Genomic DNA, 17,218 nt, shown 5'->3' on the forward strand with positions numbered 1-17,218 from the left:
TCTTTTATTTAACTTAATTATCTCCATGTCTCCAAATGTGGTCACACTGTGGATTAGCCTTCAACATATGAATTGGGTGGGGGGGATACAATTCAGTCCATAGCAGTGTAGGTATATCATCATCTGAGTATCCTTGTTAAAACTACTCACCACATGGGGGCACCTGGGTGGCTCATTCGGTTAAGCGTCTGCTTCGGCTCAGGTCGTGATCCCAGAGTCCTGGGATTAAGCCCCATAGGGAGTCTCCTTCTCCCTCTCCCTCTGCCCTTCCCCCTCCGCCCTGGTCACTCACTCTCTCTCTCTCAAATAAATAAATAAAATCTTTAAAACAAACAAAAACTACTCACCACATGGGTAGTAACTTCCAAAATAAAGTACCATCCTCACTCATTTGTGCTCTTCTCCTCTCACCAAATCCCTGATCCTAACTAAGCACAAGCATCTATCTGAGATAAACCTAATTCTGGCCTGCCTTCAATCCCTGGTTAAGCACAAGTTCTCCTAGAGTGGTGTAAAGATATTCTGAGTATAATGGAAATTTCAGAAATCAGTTTAAATGATCCAAAAGATTGTAGGGGCCCCTCATTCTGGAAAGCTTCATGTGGTGAGTATATACCCTCAAGGAGTTAGGATTGGCATTAACGTGAATTGAAAATGTCATCATGTTTACAAATTTGTAACGATTTTTACTTCATACTTGAACAGCAAAACCTGTTTCACACAACCTTTTCTAGTAAGCTACTTCTGGATTCTCCTGTTTTGTTCTAGGTGTTGATAGATTGGATAAGGATCTGACTATTGGCCAAATGCAAGGTAAGTAATCAAGAAATTATGTCCAGGGATGTCTGGGTGGCTCAGTCACTTAAGCATCCCACTTGTGATTTTGGTTCAGTCCCTGATCTCGGGGTTGTGAGTTTGATCCCCATGTCGGGCTCCACACTCAGTGGGGAATCAGCCTGGGCTTCTCTCTTTCTCCCTCTGCCCTTCTACCCATTCATGCTCACGTATGCACTCTCCCTCTCTCTCTCTCTCTCTCTCAAATAAGTAAATAAATCTTTAAAAAAAAAAAAAAAAGAAATTATGTCCCTAGGTCCTTCTCTGAGGGCAGAGTCATGTGGAATTAATGTTCTGAGATGGTGAAGTGCAATGGAAAGAGCATGAGCTTTAGAGTTAAGCCCAAACTTGACATCAACATCCACTCCTGACCCAAATATTTCCCTTTTCTGAGCTTCAATTTTTTTTCCTACATCTAAAAATGAGACTTAACTCCCATCTACATCTCAGGGTTGTAAGCATTAAAATGAGGCAATGTCTTTGCAGAGTATATTATAAACCATAAAGTACCCTATAAATATATAATATTGTGAAGGAGATATTCTGAATACTGATCAATATTTTCATCATTGTTGGAATTCTTAGGAAAGGGAAAGGTCCATGATAATTGGGATGCAAAAAGATGTAAACTATGTTTAGAAGACAGCATGGTGAGGTGGCAAAAGTAAAGACTCTGAGGTTGGGAGTACTACTACTTTCCTTCTCATTTGATGACCCCAGGCAAGTTACTTGACCTGCCTTAGCTTTAGTTTTCTCAGTCTATAAAATGAAAAAGTTGATGGCAGCTTCACAGGGATCATGAGGTATAATGAGTAGAAAAGTAACATATTGTGCTCAGGTCCAGGTATGTTGGCCAGATGGAAGTGGAGGCTCTTGGTTTAGTATGGATGAAAGGCTTGGTAAAGGCGAAGTCAATAGGCACTGGTATCTTTTAGGTTATGGGAAGAAGAGGTGCTAACTCCAAGGCCAAGGTTTCAGGCTTAAGCAGATTCTGTTCTTGACCTCCCTTTTTGTCTACTTATTCTCTCTGGGCAATCTCATGGCTTTTATTTAGGCCCTGATAACTCCCAAAGCTAAATGTCCAACTCATACCTCTCTCCTGAGCTCCATACCTGGCCGACGTGTAAAACCTACTGGACATCTCTACTTGGATGTTTATGGTCTCAAACTGTTCTTTTAGCTGTCCTCAGTCTCTCCACAGAAAAGGGGGCTTATATTTCTTCACAATAGTTGTTCAAAGGCTCCTGAATGATTTATTACATTCTGGACTCAGGCACTCCTACCCTCCTCCTCTTCCAACACATAGTATCCTGAAGCCTGGAGGAAGATCATGGCCTCGGATGGTGTTTTATGGCACTGATGTTGGTAATTCTGAGTTTAGACATCTTTCCTTAAATTCAATTCAAGCAAACCTTTCCTAAGCAGTCTTTCTGTGTAAGACCTATGCTTAATGCTGGACAGACAAAAGAATCAGATATGGCCCCTGAGACTATCTGAAAGCAGTTGATCTGGACTAGAATAATATTTGAAACCATTGTGGATCACCAGTCTTGGAATCAAACAGTCCTGGCTTTGAGTCAGTGTTACTAGTGTTCTGGCCTGAGTGAATTGCTAACTTCTTTAATCCTGAGTTTCTTCATCTATAAAATAGAAATAATGCTAGATCTCAATACATTTGTATGGTGTTTAAATGCGAAAATGTGTGTGAAGTAAGAGTCTGACAAATGATGGCTTCATTATATCCAGGAAGTACTCATGATTCCTCATTAGATGCCCTGCCATTTCCCCAGTAAGGATTATGCCAAGACTACCTTCTCTTTCAGAGCATCCTGCGAGTATAGAAAGTAAATGGCTGGAGTGAGGGACATCCCATAAGACAAAGGGAAATGGCCAGATTGGCACAGATTGCAAACACAGCCTCCCAGCACTGTTTAAACCTGCTGAATTAGTTATGGATTTCTAGAAACCTAGCACTCGTTCATGATGCAACCTGGGTAAATAATTTAGGCTGTCTGAACCTAAGGTTCTTTCTCTGTAAGATGAGAGGGAAGGGCTTCATAGAATAATTGTGAGGATTACCCATAATCATTTTATGTGTACCAGGCGCAGTGTTGTTAGTGTGTGTGAGTTCTCTCTGATTCTTTATACCCACTCTTCCAAAGAGGAACAAAAAATTCATCCCTAGACATCAAGCCCAGAGTGGTTGGGGTTATAACTGTTATCAGGTCATTCAGTTATCCATTCAAGACTTACTAAGCACTTACTCAGTGTCTAGCCCTGTGTTGGGCCCTGTTGGTATTAGGCCCTGTTCTTACAGAAATGACATCCTCCTGGGGAGGCAAGCACCAGTGGCATATAAAATATAAGCTTACAAAACAAGCAGGGCACAAGCTGCTCTGTGTTTGAATCCAGATGTGTTAGCTGTAGTACATTAAGAGATACAAGAGAGGGGACTAGGCTGGACTAGGCTGGAGCACCCAGAGGAAGAATACTGCAAGAGGAAGGGCATAAGCTGGGCCTTACTGAATAGAGTGGTCTTAGTTCCTCTACTAATTAAATAAGCAGCCTTGGGTAAATCACTTCACTAACCGTGGTATTAATTTCATCATCTCAGGAAAGAATTTTGGCATTTATACTGTTCAATATTTATGGGGTAGATTTGAGAATCAACTTAAAAAATGGATAGAAGAGTATTTTGAAAAAAATTTAAAGCACTGTGTAACTGCATTAGGAATCCTGGAATATGTTGACCAGAAGGACTTCCAGAGCATGCTGCCTTATTTTGTAAATGGAGCGACTTAGGCTCTGAGAGTCTGCTGTCTCTACTTAGGGGAAGCTGTGGGTCCCATATCCTTTAGTCTGCTTAGGGATCTTGCTTTATCTGTCATCTCTTTTCACTCCTAATAACTATCACATTAATGGTGAGCTTACAGTGTTCTACAAGGCAGTGTGAGAAAGTGGTTAGTACAGTCTGGCATATAGTTAAACACTCAAATGGTAACATATTATTGTAATAATAAATTTCAAAATCCTTAAAATAGCTTACAAAACCCTTCATGGTATGGTCCCTGCTTTCCTCTTTAGCCTCATTGTTAACTCTCAGGAGTTCCATGCCAAACTTTTCATTTCCAGGAACAAATACCATTTCATCCTCCTTTCCTTTGTGTAGGCTATTTTTTTTTCTGTGTGGGAAGCCTTCCTATATCCTTATTTGATTGTGAAGCTTCCTTTCCTATGTTCTTATAGTTCCATGTGCTCAGTTTTATCATAAGAACTACATGCTACATTAAAATGTTGTCTTTTGTGTTCTCCTACTAGACTATAAATCCCCTGAAAACAGGAACTGTTTCTTCCTATGTCTGGCCCAAAGTAAATGTATGCTAAATAGTTACCAAAGTTAAAAATGAAGGGAAAATCATTTGTTCAAGGTTATAGCTGCAAGTATTACCGTCCTCCTCAAACCTTGGTAATTGGGTCCAGACTGTTGGGGAGGGGAGTAGATAGGAAGGTCCTGGACTCCTGGAGTGGCCTGTGAGACCACAGAGGTGGTAAGGAGAGGGCCATTTTAGTCCCTGAGGTCACCTGGATTTGTTTCCTCTCCAGGAAAGTTCCAGATGCAGGTCCTACCCCAGTGTGGTCACGCAGTCCATGAGGATGCCCCAGACAAGGTGAGTCTGGTCCTCTGTGACTGTAAAAGAATAGCTGTGAGTCCCCTTGGCTTTCACAAAAAATAGTACAAGCCTCTGAGTCAGGCTGAGTTGCCTGCAGTGACCACTGTTGGGGCCTATTCAGATATGACTCCACCATCTCCCCAAACCTCTCCCTGGCGACTGCTATGGTCTTGGCTTTCTCTCTATGGCCTGAGGAGCTACTGGCACCCTGCAATTTCACCCTAGGGCCCTCTGGTTAAAATCTTAAGTTCTACTTCTCTCTTTCCCCCAAAACCAGGTGGAAGAGGGGAAAATTGGGATGGAAACTACTCCCTAAACTACAGTCACAGTTAGAAGTTAATATACTCTCCTATAGAATAAGATGCTTTTTAACTCTCAGGGAATAAATAAGCCTTCACATCATTCCTCTTGACTTCTCTGGAGCTATCTTTGGCAAGGTTGGTGGGGAGGAATCTTCTAGCCCTGCCAGGACTCAGTTCCTTTAGGTTTCAAGCTTCCCAGATCTGTAAGATCCATGAGTCCACTACAGAGCCTAACCTTCCAGTAGAAGCCCACAGGACCTCCAAAGCTGATCCCCATTGCTAACATCATATAGCCTGGAATATCTCTCCCTTTTCCAGGTAGCTGAAGCTGTTGCCACTTTCCTGATCCGGCACAGGTTTGCAGAGCCCATCGGTGGATTCCAGTGGTAAGGAAGTAACAAAGGTTTAAGGAGCCCCGCAGTGCTGACCAACTCCAACAAAAAGATATTTGCAGCATTGTAAATATCTCTGCCTTAGCCCTGCCTGGTTTGGGTCACCATGCGTTTCTTCTTCCTCCTCAACACAGAGCCCAGCGTGGTGTTTCTACAAACCTGTGGTTGATTGTTTCTGTGTGCTTTGGTCCAGTGGGTTGTTGCTGAGCTGAGATTAAATTGTGCCTAGTCCCCACTCCACCCCACTTCTTAAAGAAATCCCCCCTCTTCTTGAGGTGCCTCCTTCTCTGAGGAGGCTAGGATGGGAATCAGTCTTTTTCCAGAGTCTTAGAGAAGTTCTGTATGCCTTCTCCTCCTCTGCTGCTGAGGAATGCTGGGCAAGCCATGGGAACTGTGTGGAGATCCAGAGCAGGGTTTTCAACCTCAACACTGTTGACATTTGGGGGCCTGTCCTGTGTATTGTAGGATGTTTGACAGCATCCCTAGCCTCTATGCACTAGAAACCAGTAGCACTCCCACATACACACACAAAGTTGTGACAAGCAAAAATGTCTTTAGATGTTACCGAATGTCTTGAGGGAAACAAAATCACTCACAGTTGAGAAACACTGGTTTGAAGGAAAAAGGATGCCTCTCATCCTAGGAAGCTCTTCTGATTAGGGAGACACAGTTAGACTCTTTGTTGAGGAGGAGGAGGAAGAGAGGCATGATTACCCAAACCACACAGTCCTGGCCCCACCTTAGGGAGCGCCTAGTCTATGCTGCAGTATGCACTGATCCTCAGAGAGCCCACGAGCCTGCTGAGTCATACCTGCCAGTTGGAAAGTCTCCTGTCTGGTTTTGGTGAAGGTCCGGGGGAACTGGTTCCCTACCCTCAGGAATTTGAAGAAGAAATGTTGAAGAAAAGAAAATCGTTTCTGCATTAGAGAACTCTGGATGCCAGGACCTGGGAGGGGAGGGTGATAGGCATTGGCGGTGATGACAGGAGCCTGGTACGGTGAGCCACATGAGTGACTGCCTCGTGCTGAACCACTCCTCAAGCAACTAATCGTTGATGGATCCCAGGAATCAAAAGCAAAGACTTAGTTGTTCTTGATAGTAGTGTTTGGAGCCCCTGGACCATTTGGTCACATCACCAGTTCACAGAGAGCAGAGCCCATGTCTAGACCTAGATGGGGCTGTGGGGAGGTTGGACAGATCTGCAAGGGCCTTGGTGGTCATGAAGGGTCCTGGGCTTCCTGGAAGAGAAGGGGGTGAGCAGGGGAAAGCTAGTAACGGTCACATTTGTTTTCCCTTATCTTTCCACTCTTCACAGTGTGTTTCCTGGCTGTTAGTAACCTGCTGTCCATCCCTCCCCCAACATTGAGCTCTGTTGTAACTACATCGCACCAGAGGCCACTGTGATGCCGCTGTCTCCTCACCATCCCGCCCGACCGTGTGACACCGGCTCCCTATAGACGGGCTTCCCCAGATGTACAAACCCTTTTGTGTATTCCTGCCAAAAGCATTGTTTTCCAAGGCCTTCAACCAGCCTCGGCCTCCTTAGTCCAAGGCTCCCCAGCTCACACCGCGTCCCTGTTCAGGGGTAGCCCCTGCCTGTTCTCCCTGCCTTGCCTAGGATGAAGCCTCCATCGGAACTGCCACCCTGGGCCCCTATTCCTGATATTAGGCAGTGCACCTGGGTCCAAATGTCTCTCCAGGCTCAGGGACCTCCATTCCTTGAGATTGTTCTTGGCGTGGTCCTGCCCTACCTCACGGGATGGACCATGCACAGGGTGGTCCTTATTGTCCCCTTTCAAATAAAATACCAGTCAGGTACCTTTCTATCCCAGTCTTACTCTTCCAGGCTTGGAAGACCCAGAGAGGCCAGGATCCCATCCTTAGAAATAGGGAGGCGGTGGTGGATAGCATCACAAGAAACCAGCCTGAAAATCAGGTCCAGTCAGTCCAAGCACATGGCCTCCCATCTGGGGAGAGCCCACTGTCCCTCTCCCACATGTCTGGGCACCTGCCCTGGGCTGAGGCCAGGCTGCTCCAGGGGCCTCTTGAGCCCTCACCTGCCACAGAGCAACCCAGGTTTAAGACAGCCCATGCACAAAGCCATAGGCTAAAGCCTGTGGAGTTGTTTTTAAGAATCAAATTTAACCATTTTCATAATTGGTTCCTGGAGGTGTGCAGAGTGCCCACTTGCCTCTTCTAGACCCACAGCTTATCTTCACCATTTGTGGTTTCCATGTCACTCTTCATAGAAACAGCACAGCCCAGCACCCTCGCTCTAGGCCCTCTTCCAGCTGCCCCCTCCCAGCACTGCGGCCTCCCTCTGCTGCCCAGGCACGCCGTCTCCAAGGGCAGGAAGGGCCGGTCTCCTGCAGCCCATCTTTTCTGTGACTGTCTTAGGTGATGCGTAGCCCCCTCCACCTTTCCACCCAACAACTTCCTATCCCTGTCCTGCTGCACGGTCCAGAGTCTGGGACCTACTTTCTTTCTTTGTTATTTATGATCTTGTTTAAAGAGAATAAATATCTCCCAACCTTTATCGATCTTGTCTTTCTCCAGGGAGTTGTCCTTATTTCTGCCGATCTGGGGAACGGGACAGTTTGTTGGATTTAGTCACCATATGTCTCCAGAAACCCCTTTCCTGAGCCCATCAGCATCTTATGCTCTGCCCGCCCCTCACATCCAGAATGCCCAATGGAATGGGCAGAGCCAGCCTCCACTGCAGCTAGGGAGACCTGGATTCCAGTCCCATTCTTCCAGTTATGTGCTCTGTCAACTCTGGCCCAGAACAGGACAGTCTATATGCACGGTTTATGTGAGTTCCGACACTCATGGCTTCACATCTGCCAACACCAGCACCTTGCCCATAACCCAGGTCATCTCCTGAGCTCTAGATGCTTAGGTCCATCTGCCTCCTATCTCCCCCAGATGACCAAAAGCCACTCATATTGACCAATCCTAAAACTGAACTCACCTTCCCCCTAAAATTGTTCTTCCTCCTGTGTTTCCTTGCTCAGTAAGTGGTACCACTATCTCTCTATTGTCCAAACCAGACAGGCTGAACTCTTTACATGGCTCCCTCTCTCACACCTGTATCCAGCTTACCACCAAACCCCTCCCCATGCTCTTTTTTTATGTCCCCTGTTTCCCATCCCACAGCCCCTGCCATAGCTTAGGCCCCATCTGTCAGCTAGATCACTCAGTACCCCTGCTGGTTTCCTGCCCTCCCTTGGTCATGCTCTACACACTGTTGGAGTCTTCTTCCTATTAGGCTGTGGAGCCAGGCTGCCTGAATCAGAACCCAAGGCCCACACCTTACAAGCTGTATGGGATAGCCGTTACTTTCTCTCTTCGTGCTACAGTTTCCTCCTCTGAAAAATGATCCAACAGTACCTCCCTCACATGGTCTTGAGGACTATGTAAGTTAATATAGGTTAACTGGCTTTCTCAATAACCGGCATAGGGTAAAGCACTTAATAAATAGTTCATGTCATGTCACTGCTATATTGTACTTAAGACCTTTACTCAAGAGTGGTCTGTGGACCAGTAGCATTGGTATCATCTGGAAGCTTGTTTGAAGATTTTGTCTACCCCAGACCTTTTGAGTCAGAACTGATCTGCGTTCCAACAAGCACATTAATTCTGAGAAGTTCTGGTTTAGATGTTCCCTATTTCAGGGTAAAGCATGAGCTCCCTAGCAGAGAAAAAAAGTGCCTTGTGTGTCATGTGATTTCTCCCACCAAGCTGTTGGGGGGGGGGGGGGGGGGGGGGGTGTGTGTGGGGGGGGGGTCCCTTTACTGGGCTGTGTGCTCTCTGTCCACAGGGGGGCAGCATAATCACACACATGGTTTTCAGGAAACACATTAGCACTTCTGTTCACCAGGCAAGTCATAGCAGTCATCAAATTTTGAGGGTCATCTAATTTACTTTACACACATCTCATTTAATTCTCACAGCATCTCTATGAGGTAAGTCATGTTATGTTCCTTTCACAAGTAGGCAGACAGGTCCAAATGCATACAGCCCAGGAGTGGTGGTGTCAGAATTAAAACCTAGGTGGTTTCCTCTCCACACTGCCTCCTGGACAATACAGGGGACCCTGAACAGAGGTCATTTTGGTCTAGATACTGTTCTTAAAATAGCAAGAGGTTGATGACCAGAGACTTGAGGCTTCTTCAGCCTTGATGGATGGAGACTGAGAATGAATGATATGTTGAGCTTTGGGTTAGCTTCTGTGCTAGTCACTTAACATCTCCTTTATCTTTGTATCCTTGTGAAGTATAGGCACTATTTTCTCCACTTTAAAGGTAAGGAAACCGAAGCTCAGAGATGTGAAATGACTAGTCCACAGCCATGGCTAGGAGGTGGCAGCATCTCTGTCTACTGAGTGTTCCATTGTACCCCAGCAGGTGAAGCAGGAGAGCTAGGTTCTTGTCTCACAGAGTCCAAGAATGAATCTCGCGGACAAAGAAGAGTGAATAAAGCAATAGAGTTTTTATGAAGCAAGGGTACAGGAAAAAAGCTCTCAGGAGTGACAGCGGGCCCGACAGGGTTGCCACTGAGGGCTTTTAGGGTTGGTCTTTTATTGAAGGCTAACCAGGGAACTTAAATCCTTTTAAAGACTCTCTTGATAGCACCATTGAGTAAGGTCTAGTGATAACACCTTTAATGGCTTACCTTTTTTTTTTAGGGGCCAGTAATTCTTTGCTGGTCACAAGTAGCCATTATAACAAGACCCCCACCTCTGACACCTAGGGCAAGGGTGGTCTGGTTTGTTCCTTTATCTCTTGTTTCCTTGCACCTCTGCATTTTTATGATTTTTGTGAGCCTGATCCCATAGCCCCCTACCTGTCTTTCCCTACCTAGCCCCGCCTGTCCCTTTTCACATAGCATATCTTTAATGAGCACCTGCTATGTGCTGGCCATCCCAACATCCTTGTGAAACCTACAGATCCGCACTATGAACTCAGCAAGGGAATAGAGGAGACCCGGGACCCTCCCTGAGGGATTTGCTACAGAGCCAGAAGGAGCATATTTGGGTCAAACCAAAGGCCATTCTGTCACACACGTGCACTAAAGAATGTCCAAGGAGAATGTCCTGAAAAAAGAAGGTAGGCAATTTTGGGGTAGCCATAGATCTATTGGTGGGGGGAGAATCTCAAGATTGAGAGTACTCAAAGGCATGAAAGGAGCTGGGTGTGAATGACTTCTTGGTCTTACCCTCTTCTAAACCTGCGGTTAGGAGCATTTATTTGCTGGCTAAGCAAACCTGAGCACCTGTTCTGTACCAGTCTTCCAATGGACTTTGGAGACAGAGATAAATGAGGCCCTTCAAATGGGCTCATAGTCTAGACAGACTGTTGTAGAAACAGTGACCACACTGTGTAAAGAGGAAGGGGACAACTAAACCTTTTGAAAACAGGTCGAGGGAAGGCTGCATGAAAGAGGTATCATTTGAATTGAGCTTTGAAGCATCATCACAAGGTGGAGGTGTAGAAGGAAGGGAAATAAAATACATTGCAGGTCGAGGGGACAGCATACACAAGTCCAGCATTCTTGCAAGTCAGCCTGAGAACTGGTAGATTAGTGTGATTAGTATGGCTGGAGTAGAGGTGGGCAGAGTCAGCAGGAGGCAGGACATAAAGGCCTTGAGTGGCAAGAATGGGGAGTTGTTTGGGGCACCTGGGTGGCCCAGTAGGTTAAGTGTCTATCTTCGGCTCAGGTCATGATCCCGGGGTCCTGGGATCGAGTCCAGTGTCAGGCTCCCTGCTCAGTGGGGAGCCTGCTTCTCCCTCTGCCCCTCTCCCCTGTTGATGTGTGAGTCCTCTCTCTCTTGCTCTCTCAAATAAAATCATTTTTTTAAAGATTTTATTTATTTGAGAGAGCACAAGCAGGGGGAGCAAGAGGGAGAGGGAGAAGCAGGCTCCCCGCTGAGCAAGTAGCTCCATGCAGGACTCGATCGCAGGACCCTGAGCCAAAGGCAGCCGTTTAACCACCGAGCCACCCAGGCGCCCCAGTAAATAAAATCTTAAAAAAAAAAGAATGGGGAGTTGTCAGAAGTTACGGAACTCCAGTATCCCGTATAGATGGACTGGTAGGCACCAGACTCCAGGCAGGAAGACAGTAAAGAGGCAGTGTTACCAGTCAGGTAAAAGGCAAAGGTATACTTAACTAGGACAGTGGCTGCAGGAATGAGAGAGGAGGAAAGCTCATTATCTTCGAGGTGGAATGAACAAGACAGAAACTCATTTGGACACTGAGATGCCAAGGACCCTTCAGTTGGATTCAGGGGTCTGTCATCAGAACTGGGGGTAGGGAGTTAAAAGGTCAGGACTTTATCAAGGGAAGAGCAGGAAGAGAGCCTACAACGAAGTAGAGAAAACAAAAGACAGTCGCACTCTCCCCTGCAGGAACGGGAGTTTTTGAGCCAACTCTTCTGCCCCAGCTGGCTGCCCCACTAGTGGCCAGAATCAACACATTCTCAGCCTGGGTCCAGGGCTCAGAAAGTTATGTAAACTCAAGAGCCTGCCTTATTCCTAGAGCTGGTTTCCTCTCCCAGCAGTTTGCTAGAAAACCCCAGCCTGTAGCCAGGCGAAACCTTGGAAACAGAGGCTAGCCAAGTGGCTGGCCTCTTACACGTGGGGGGAGTAACTGCTGCCCTCCTGCTCCATAAGGTGACAAGCAGATGAGCAAGAGGTATAATCATCATTACTTTATGCTCCATCTGAAAGTTCATGCTCCATAAGGAACACGGAGACAGTAGTTCTCTCTGGGGATCCATCGGAGCCATGCCCCCAAACCCTTAGCCAAAAAGACTGTCCCCTTAGCACTTCATTCCTTTGAAATCCTCTTTGATTTCACCAGGGGCAACCCACTTCATATGCAAATATGCTCCTGGCCGTAGGACCCTCTGCCATTCAGACCACAAGGGGAACAGGCCAATCAGGCACCTCCTGGGAAGGGTCAAGTGAGCAAGGGAAGAAAGAAAAGAGGGGGGTGGGGCAGGCTCTCCTTCCAAAGGGGGATCCCAAGGTGAGGAAGAAAGAAAAGTCCAGAGAGAAAGAGGTTGGTTAGAAGTAGCTGGTGGGGAGAAGCTTCATGCTCCAGATCCCAGCTCTTCTTCTTCTAGCTGTGTGAATTTAGGGCAGTCTGGGGGCGGGGCGGGGGGGGCTCCTTTTCCTCCTTTGCCAAAAGGGATAATTGTTGTAAGACAAGGGAGATCAAATAGCTGGCACAGAGTAGGTACAAATGTTTGTCTCTTCCCCTAGTTTTGAACTGATTTCATAGTTTTGCTCAGTGTACAGCAGTCTGCCTTCTCCGCGCCCCCCTTGCCTTCTACCAGCTTGAGCAGCCGAGTCCCCCAGACGGGAGACTCTTTGAATGGTTCCGCGAGAGGGCAGTTTGTGCTGGCTTCCCTTGGCACTGCTGGACAAGGACCCCCCCAGGATTAACACCCGCTCACTTCCTTCTCCCAGACAGCTCTCCCTGCCCCCTTGTGCGTAAAAGTGAGGTGGTAGTTGCTCCCTGCCCTCCATCAGCACACATTCTCTTTCCATTGTGTTCCCGGGGCCCCAGTGTGGAAGCCCTCTCCACCCACTTTAGCCGTGGGGTTCTGCCCTTTGTCCCAGCTCCCATGATCCTTAGGGTAACACCACACAGCTTTCCACTTGATTATATCCAATTAGCTATTTTTGCTTCAAGGGCAGGGAGCAGGCCTCCTTGTTTTCTTGGATTTTCATGGAACACATAGCATGGAGCTGTTCACACAATAGGTGTTCACCGTAGCTCTGCGGAATTGAGGTGATTCATTTGTGTAGTCAACAAATACCTACATCTGATAGGATTCGTAACCATTAGGCACTGGGGCAGGAAGGATCGACCTCTCAACACCTGGGAAGGGGTTGGAGACTCCTCTCAAAAATCACTGGCTTCAGAGATATTACTGCCAATGGGAGCAAAATACCATGTAGTGCAGGCAACAAAAGGCTAGTTAAGGTCTTTGGAGACAGACCTAGATTTGAATCCTGCTTCTGCCACTTTATAGCTGTGTAACCTCAGGCAAGTTACATGTTCTCTGCCTCGGTTTCTCTCATCTGCAAAATGGAGATAGTAGTACCCATCTCACTGTAAGCATTGAAGGGGACAAGTATACCCAAGTTCTTAGCACAGTGCCTGGCCTACAGTGTATGGCCAGAACGTGGTCACTGGTGATAATGATAATAGTCATTTACTTAAAAGAATATTCTCTGGAGTGAGGCTTGTTGGAGTGATACATAACAGCTCCCTTGGACAAGGCTGTTAGAAAAAAGACTGAAGAACAGTGCAAGAAAGAAAGAAACAAAATTATAAACAAGCAGTGCCCCAAACCACAGTCAGTCCTATCCTGAATTAGCTCCCTACCCACTAAGCGCTGTTGGGGCCCCAAAGCATACCACTTCCTAGCAGGACTAGTCAGTTTCTGAGGGCATGGAGACTGGTGCAAATATAAAAGAATAAGGCCTTCACACTCTCCAGTTGTGGCACAATGGAGGGACATATCTTTGATAACCACTGAATGGAAAGAGCACTGGTAAAAGGGACAGACGAGGCCTCAGGCCAAGCTCTACTATGTAACCCCAGGCAAGCCACTAACCATTCCAGACCTTGCTTTCCATAATGCCTGCTCTCCTTTCCTCCCTGGGTAGGTGAGGTTCAAGAGGAGTGCTAAAAGTGTTTTTGAAAACTGACAGACTGACCAGAAGTGAGGTGGTACTATTCATAGCTCTAGGGACAGGCATACCCTATGTTTGCACAGCCCTGCCCTTCCTTCCAAGCCTCTCCACACCCTCAGCATCTTGAAGACTTGGTCAGTCTCTCCTTCCCATGAAGCCTCTGAGGAGCTTCTCAGTGCTGTGTCCCTGTTTCCACCTGTGGCTACACTGTCTTATAATGATTTGAGGATCTGGGCAGGGTCAGCATCTTAATTCTCCTCTCCATTCCTGGTGCCTGCAAGGGCTTGGCACGGAGTCAGCACCTTGGCTATGTGATTTGGATAAACAGTGAGGCTACCCCAGGCCACAACGATCCCTTCAGCTCTGGACTGCAGCATTCACTAATTCGTCTCTTACTACATGCAACCTTTTCACGTTGTGCTTAACTTCCATGTAACACTGGATGCACTTGTCTCATCTCCCTGCCGGCCATCAGCTCCCAGGGACTGCATCCTGCACCTCTCAGGACCCCTACAACATGCCTGGGCCTAGGCCTGCCCCTGGGAAATGCTCAGTAAACACTTATTGCCAGACAGTTCTTGGGCCTCAGTCACCTGATCAGGATGTGTGATAATTGCCACATGTCAGACATTGCAAAAGTAGTGGTTCAAAGCACAAGGACTGGAGCCAGACTGGGACTTGGGCAGGTTACTTAACTGCACCTCTGCCTCCATATCTGTAAAACAGGCATAATACTGTACCGACCTCATAGGGTTGGGATGAACATTAAGTCATTGATACATATAAGCCCTTAGAACAGTGCCCCTAGAACGGTAAACTCACCAAGTTCACCGTTGCTGTTATTAGCTAAGACCGACCCTGCAGTTCTGAGAAGGCTGGGCTCTGATGCCTGCAGCAGTAAAGAAGGGAGCCGTGTTGCTCATAGACAGTAGCTTTCTGTTTCAGGCCCAGTCCTCTGGAGCCTCAGTATGTGACCGAGAGTAGCAGACCATGCCACCCCCAAATATGCCACTCTGGCACATTATTTTGAACCGTAGGCACTTGAAAAACAGCAAATGCAGGGAGCGGCTTTCTCTGAACTCCCCTTATCTGCCTAAAGACAGATCCTTCCAAAGGAAGTCAATTGTCATAAATCTCCTCCCTGGAAGTTTCCATAACTGGGAAAGATTGACTCTTACCACAGGAGAGACTAGAAGTAGACAGCACACTCAGACAGACTTTGTCACAAACTATCATACCTTGTTTTTCTAAGGGCCCATTCATCTTTCCTAAAAATCTCCCCTAAGAGTCCTACATCTCCTCCTCCCCTTTCCCTATTAAGATGATGTTTAATCCTGAATTCTAAGCCACCTAGGGGAGTTAGTCATTTTTCCCTCAGTGTCTCCCAATTATACATGAGGTATACATGTTCATAAAATTCTATTTTTCTCTTGTTAATCTGTCTTTTATTACAGAGGCCTCAGCTAAGAATACAGAAGGGTGCAAGTAAAATTCCCTTCCCTGCATGACAAAATTTAGTGATTTAGTGAGAGGATTTCCAGAATCTTGGCACACTCAGCAGAAATACTGAAGATGTGACCAGGTGCTCACTGAGGCCCTGGAGGAAGCTGGATATCACATCAGAACCCTTTCCTTAGAGGCCACAAGCTCTGGGAAGCAGAAATCCTGAAGTGCATGGTGCCGGGACAGGGCAGAGACAACACAGCATCCAACCACGCAGTCCTTCAACTGTGTGCCTTCTTTGTGTGCGAGACACACACTCCCGCCCTTGTTGAGAAACCTGAGCCAAGTTGCCTGGAATGTGCTCTGCATAAGTGCTCAAACATTACAGTCACTTATCAATACAGCCTTAGCTAATGCTAGGCCTTCTGCCGGGAAATGCTTCTCCTCATTAGACTCTACCTATAAAAATTCTACCAGTCCTCCAAAGCACAGCTCAAAAGATGCCTTTTTATCCATTTATCCAAAAATATTTGCTGAATGCCTACTTATTTGAACCAGACCTTCTTCTGGGGATACCAAGAGGAGGAAGGAGTGCAGAGTTTAGTGCAAGCAGCCAGGCAAATAAACAAATACTGAAATTCAGTGCAATGGGGGCTATTAGAGAAGCATGGACAAAGTACAGTGAGATCCTTAAAGCACTCACCCTGCAGGGAAAACAACTGACCACAAATGACTTGACTAATTTCAATTTGAGAAACGTGTTATGAAGAAAATAAGATCAGTTAACATGAAAGAAAACGGCTGGCAGTTCGCATGGTCAGGGAAGAAAGGTCTGTAGTGACATTGAGCCCAGAGTGGGATGACGAGAAGCATTTGGCCATGGGGGCAATTTGAGGGAGCAGCAAATGCAAAGACCTGAAAGGTGGGAATGATGCTGATGACGATGAGCATAGCGGTTTTAGGAACAAAAAGAATGTCATGTGTCTGGAATATAACGAGAGGGGACTGACTGGTGGGAGGTGAGCCAAGTTGAGATTATAGCATAAATACAATTTATATATATATTTTTTATTCAATGTTATAATGTAAGAATATTCTTGGTTGTGAAAAATGATTTGTAAACATTTTTAATGGCTGTATTAAAAAATCATCATATTAAAAAAAGAAGAAAGTTTCATTCTGCTTGAAAAAACAATCCTATGAGGTACACTCCTGTTAAGGAGACAGTCCCTGCTCAGTCTTCAGAAGTCAGTGGGGAGAAGGGCAAAAAGCCATGGGAGTTAGGCTAGCCCCCTCCTGTAGGTGTCCTCATTGCCACTTCTAGGCCCCTGTGGTCAAGGCTCAGAGTGGCAAAAACCCCACTGACCAAACCCCAGGGACTACTGATATATCCTGTTTCCATCATAGAGTGTCTGAGCCCCAGAAACTTCTCCCTCTGGCCCTCTGGCCCCCTTCTATGTATTGCCCATCCGTTCTACTCTGATGGCTTGAGAAGAATTCTCAGGTGTTCCCTGGTACAGACCACTTCCTTTTGCAGGGAACAAGCAATGCTGACAAGGCCCTCTTCCAGAAGGTAGCTCTCCTTTCTCCTCTCCTAGCCTGGCCTTTGGCTTCTGGCTTCTCCGGAAAGTCACAGGACTAGACCGGCTTCTCTCTGCCAACGTTTTAGTCTTTAGGGCTTGAGCTGCAGGGTCTGCGGAACTCCTGTCCATACTCATGTATCCACTTGTTGGCCACTGGGAGAGAATGGGGAAGAAGAAGAGAACAGGCTCAACATAGCAGCAGCAGCAATGCTCACTCACAGGGCCACGCAAGGGCCACTTACACCCTGCACTTCACCTGCCTCACCCTAGTCCCAGCCCTGCAAC

The 17,218-nt window shown here is 46.7% G+C and overlaps 2 protein-coding genes across 6 annotated transcripts in view; one reads left to right on the plus strand and one right to left on the minus strand.

Annotated features, from left to right (window-relative positions):
* PPME1 (protein phosphatase methylesterase 1) overlaps nucleotides 1-16,463 on the plus strand; it is an 88,031-nt gene extending 71,568 nt beyond the window's left edge. Inside the window, exons 11-14 of one of the 2 annotated variants that reach the window (XM_025894208.2) lie at nucleotides 769-813; nucleotides 4,438-4,502; nucleotides 5,126-5,193; nucleotides 15,362-16,463. In XM_025894208.2, the coding sequence (XP_025749993.1) occupies nucleotides 769-813; nucleotides 4,438-4,502; nucleotides 5,126-5,193; nucleotide 15,362 (179 nt within the window). In that variant the 3' untranslated portion in view covers nucleotides 15,363-16,463. Of the gene's footprint in view, nucleotides 1-768; nucleotides 814-4,437; nucleotides 4,503-5,125; nucleotides 5,194-6,514; nucleotides 7,736-15,361 lie in introns of those variants that run through there. The other variant, XM_025894207.2, reaches the window with a different exon arrangement.
* The window catches only part of P4HA3 (prolyl 4-hydroxylase subunit alpha 3), a 38,341-nt gene continuing 37,578 nt past the window's right edge, over nucleotides 16,456-17,218 (minus strand). For 3 of the 4 annotated variants that reach the window (XM_073879694.1, XM_073879697.1, XM_073879693.1), the window contains one exon: nucleotides 16,888-17,086. In XM_073879694.1, the coding sequence (XP_073735795.1) occupies nucleotides 17,016-17,086 (71 nt within the window). In that variant the 3' untranslated portion in view covers nucleotides 16,888-17,015. Of the gene's footprint in view, nucleotides 17,087-17,218 lie in introns of all 4 variants that reach the window. The other variant, XM_073879698.1, reaches the window with a different exon arrangement.

The sequence above is a fragment of the Callorhinus ursinus genome, unplaced genomic scaffold, assembly GCF_003265705.2.
Source record: "Callorhinus ursinus isolate GAN/ISIS: 27379988/994484 unplaced genomic scaffold, GSC_fseal_2.0 scaffold35, whole genome shotgun sequence".
NCBI classification, from domain to species: Eukaryota; Metazoa; Chordata; class Mammalia; order Carnivora; family Otariidae; genus Callorhinus; species Callorhinus ursinus.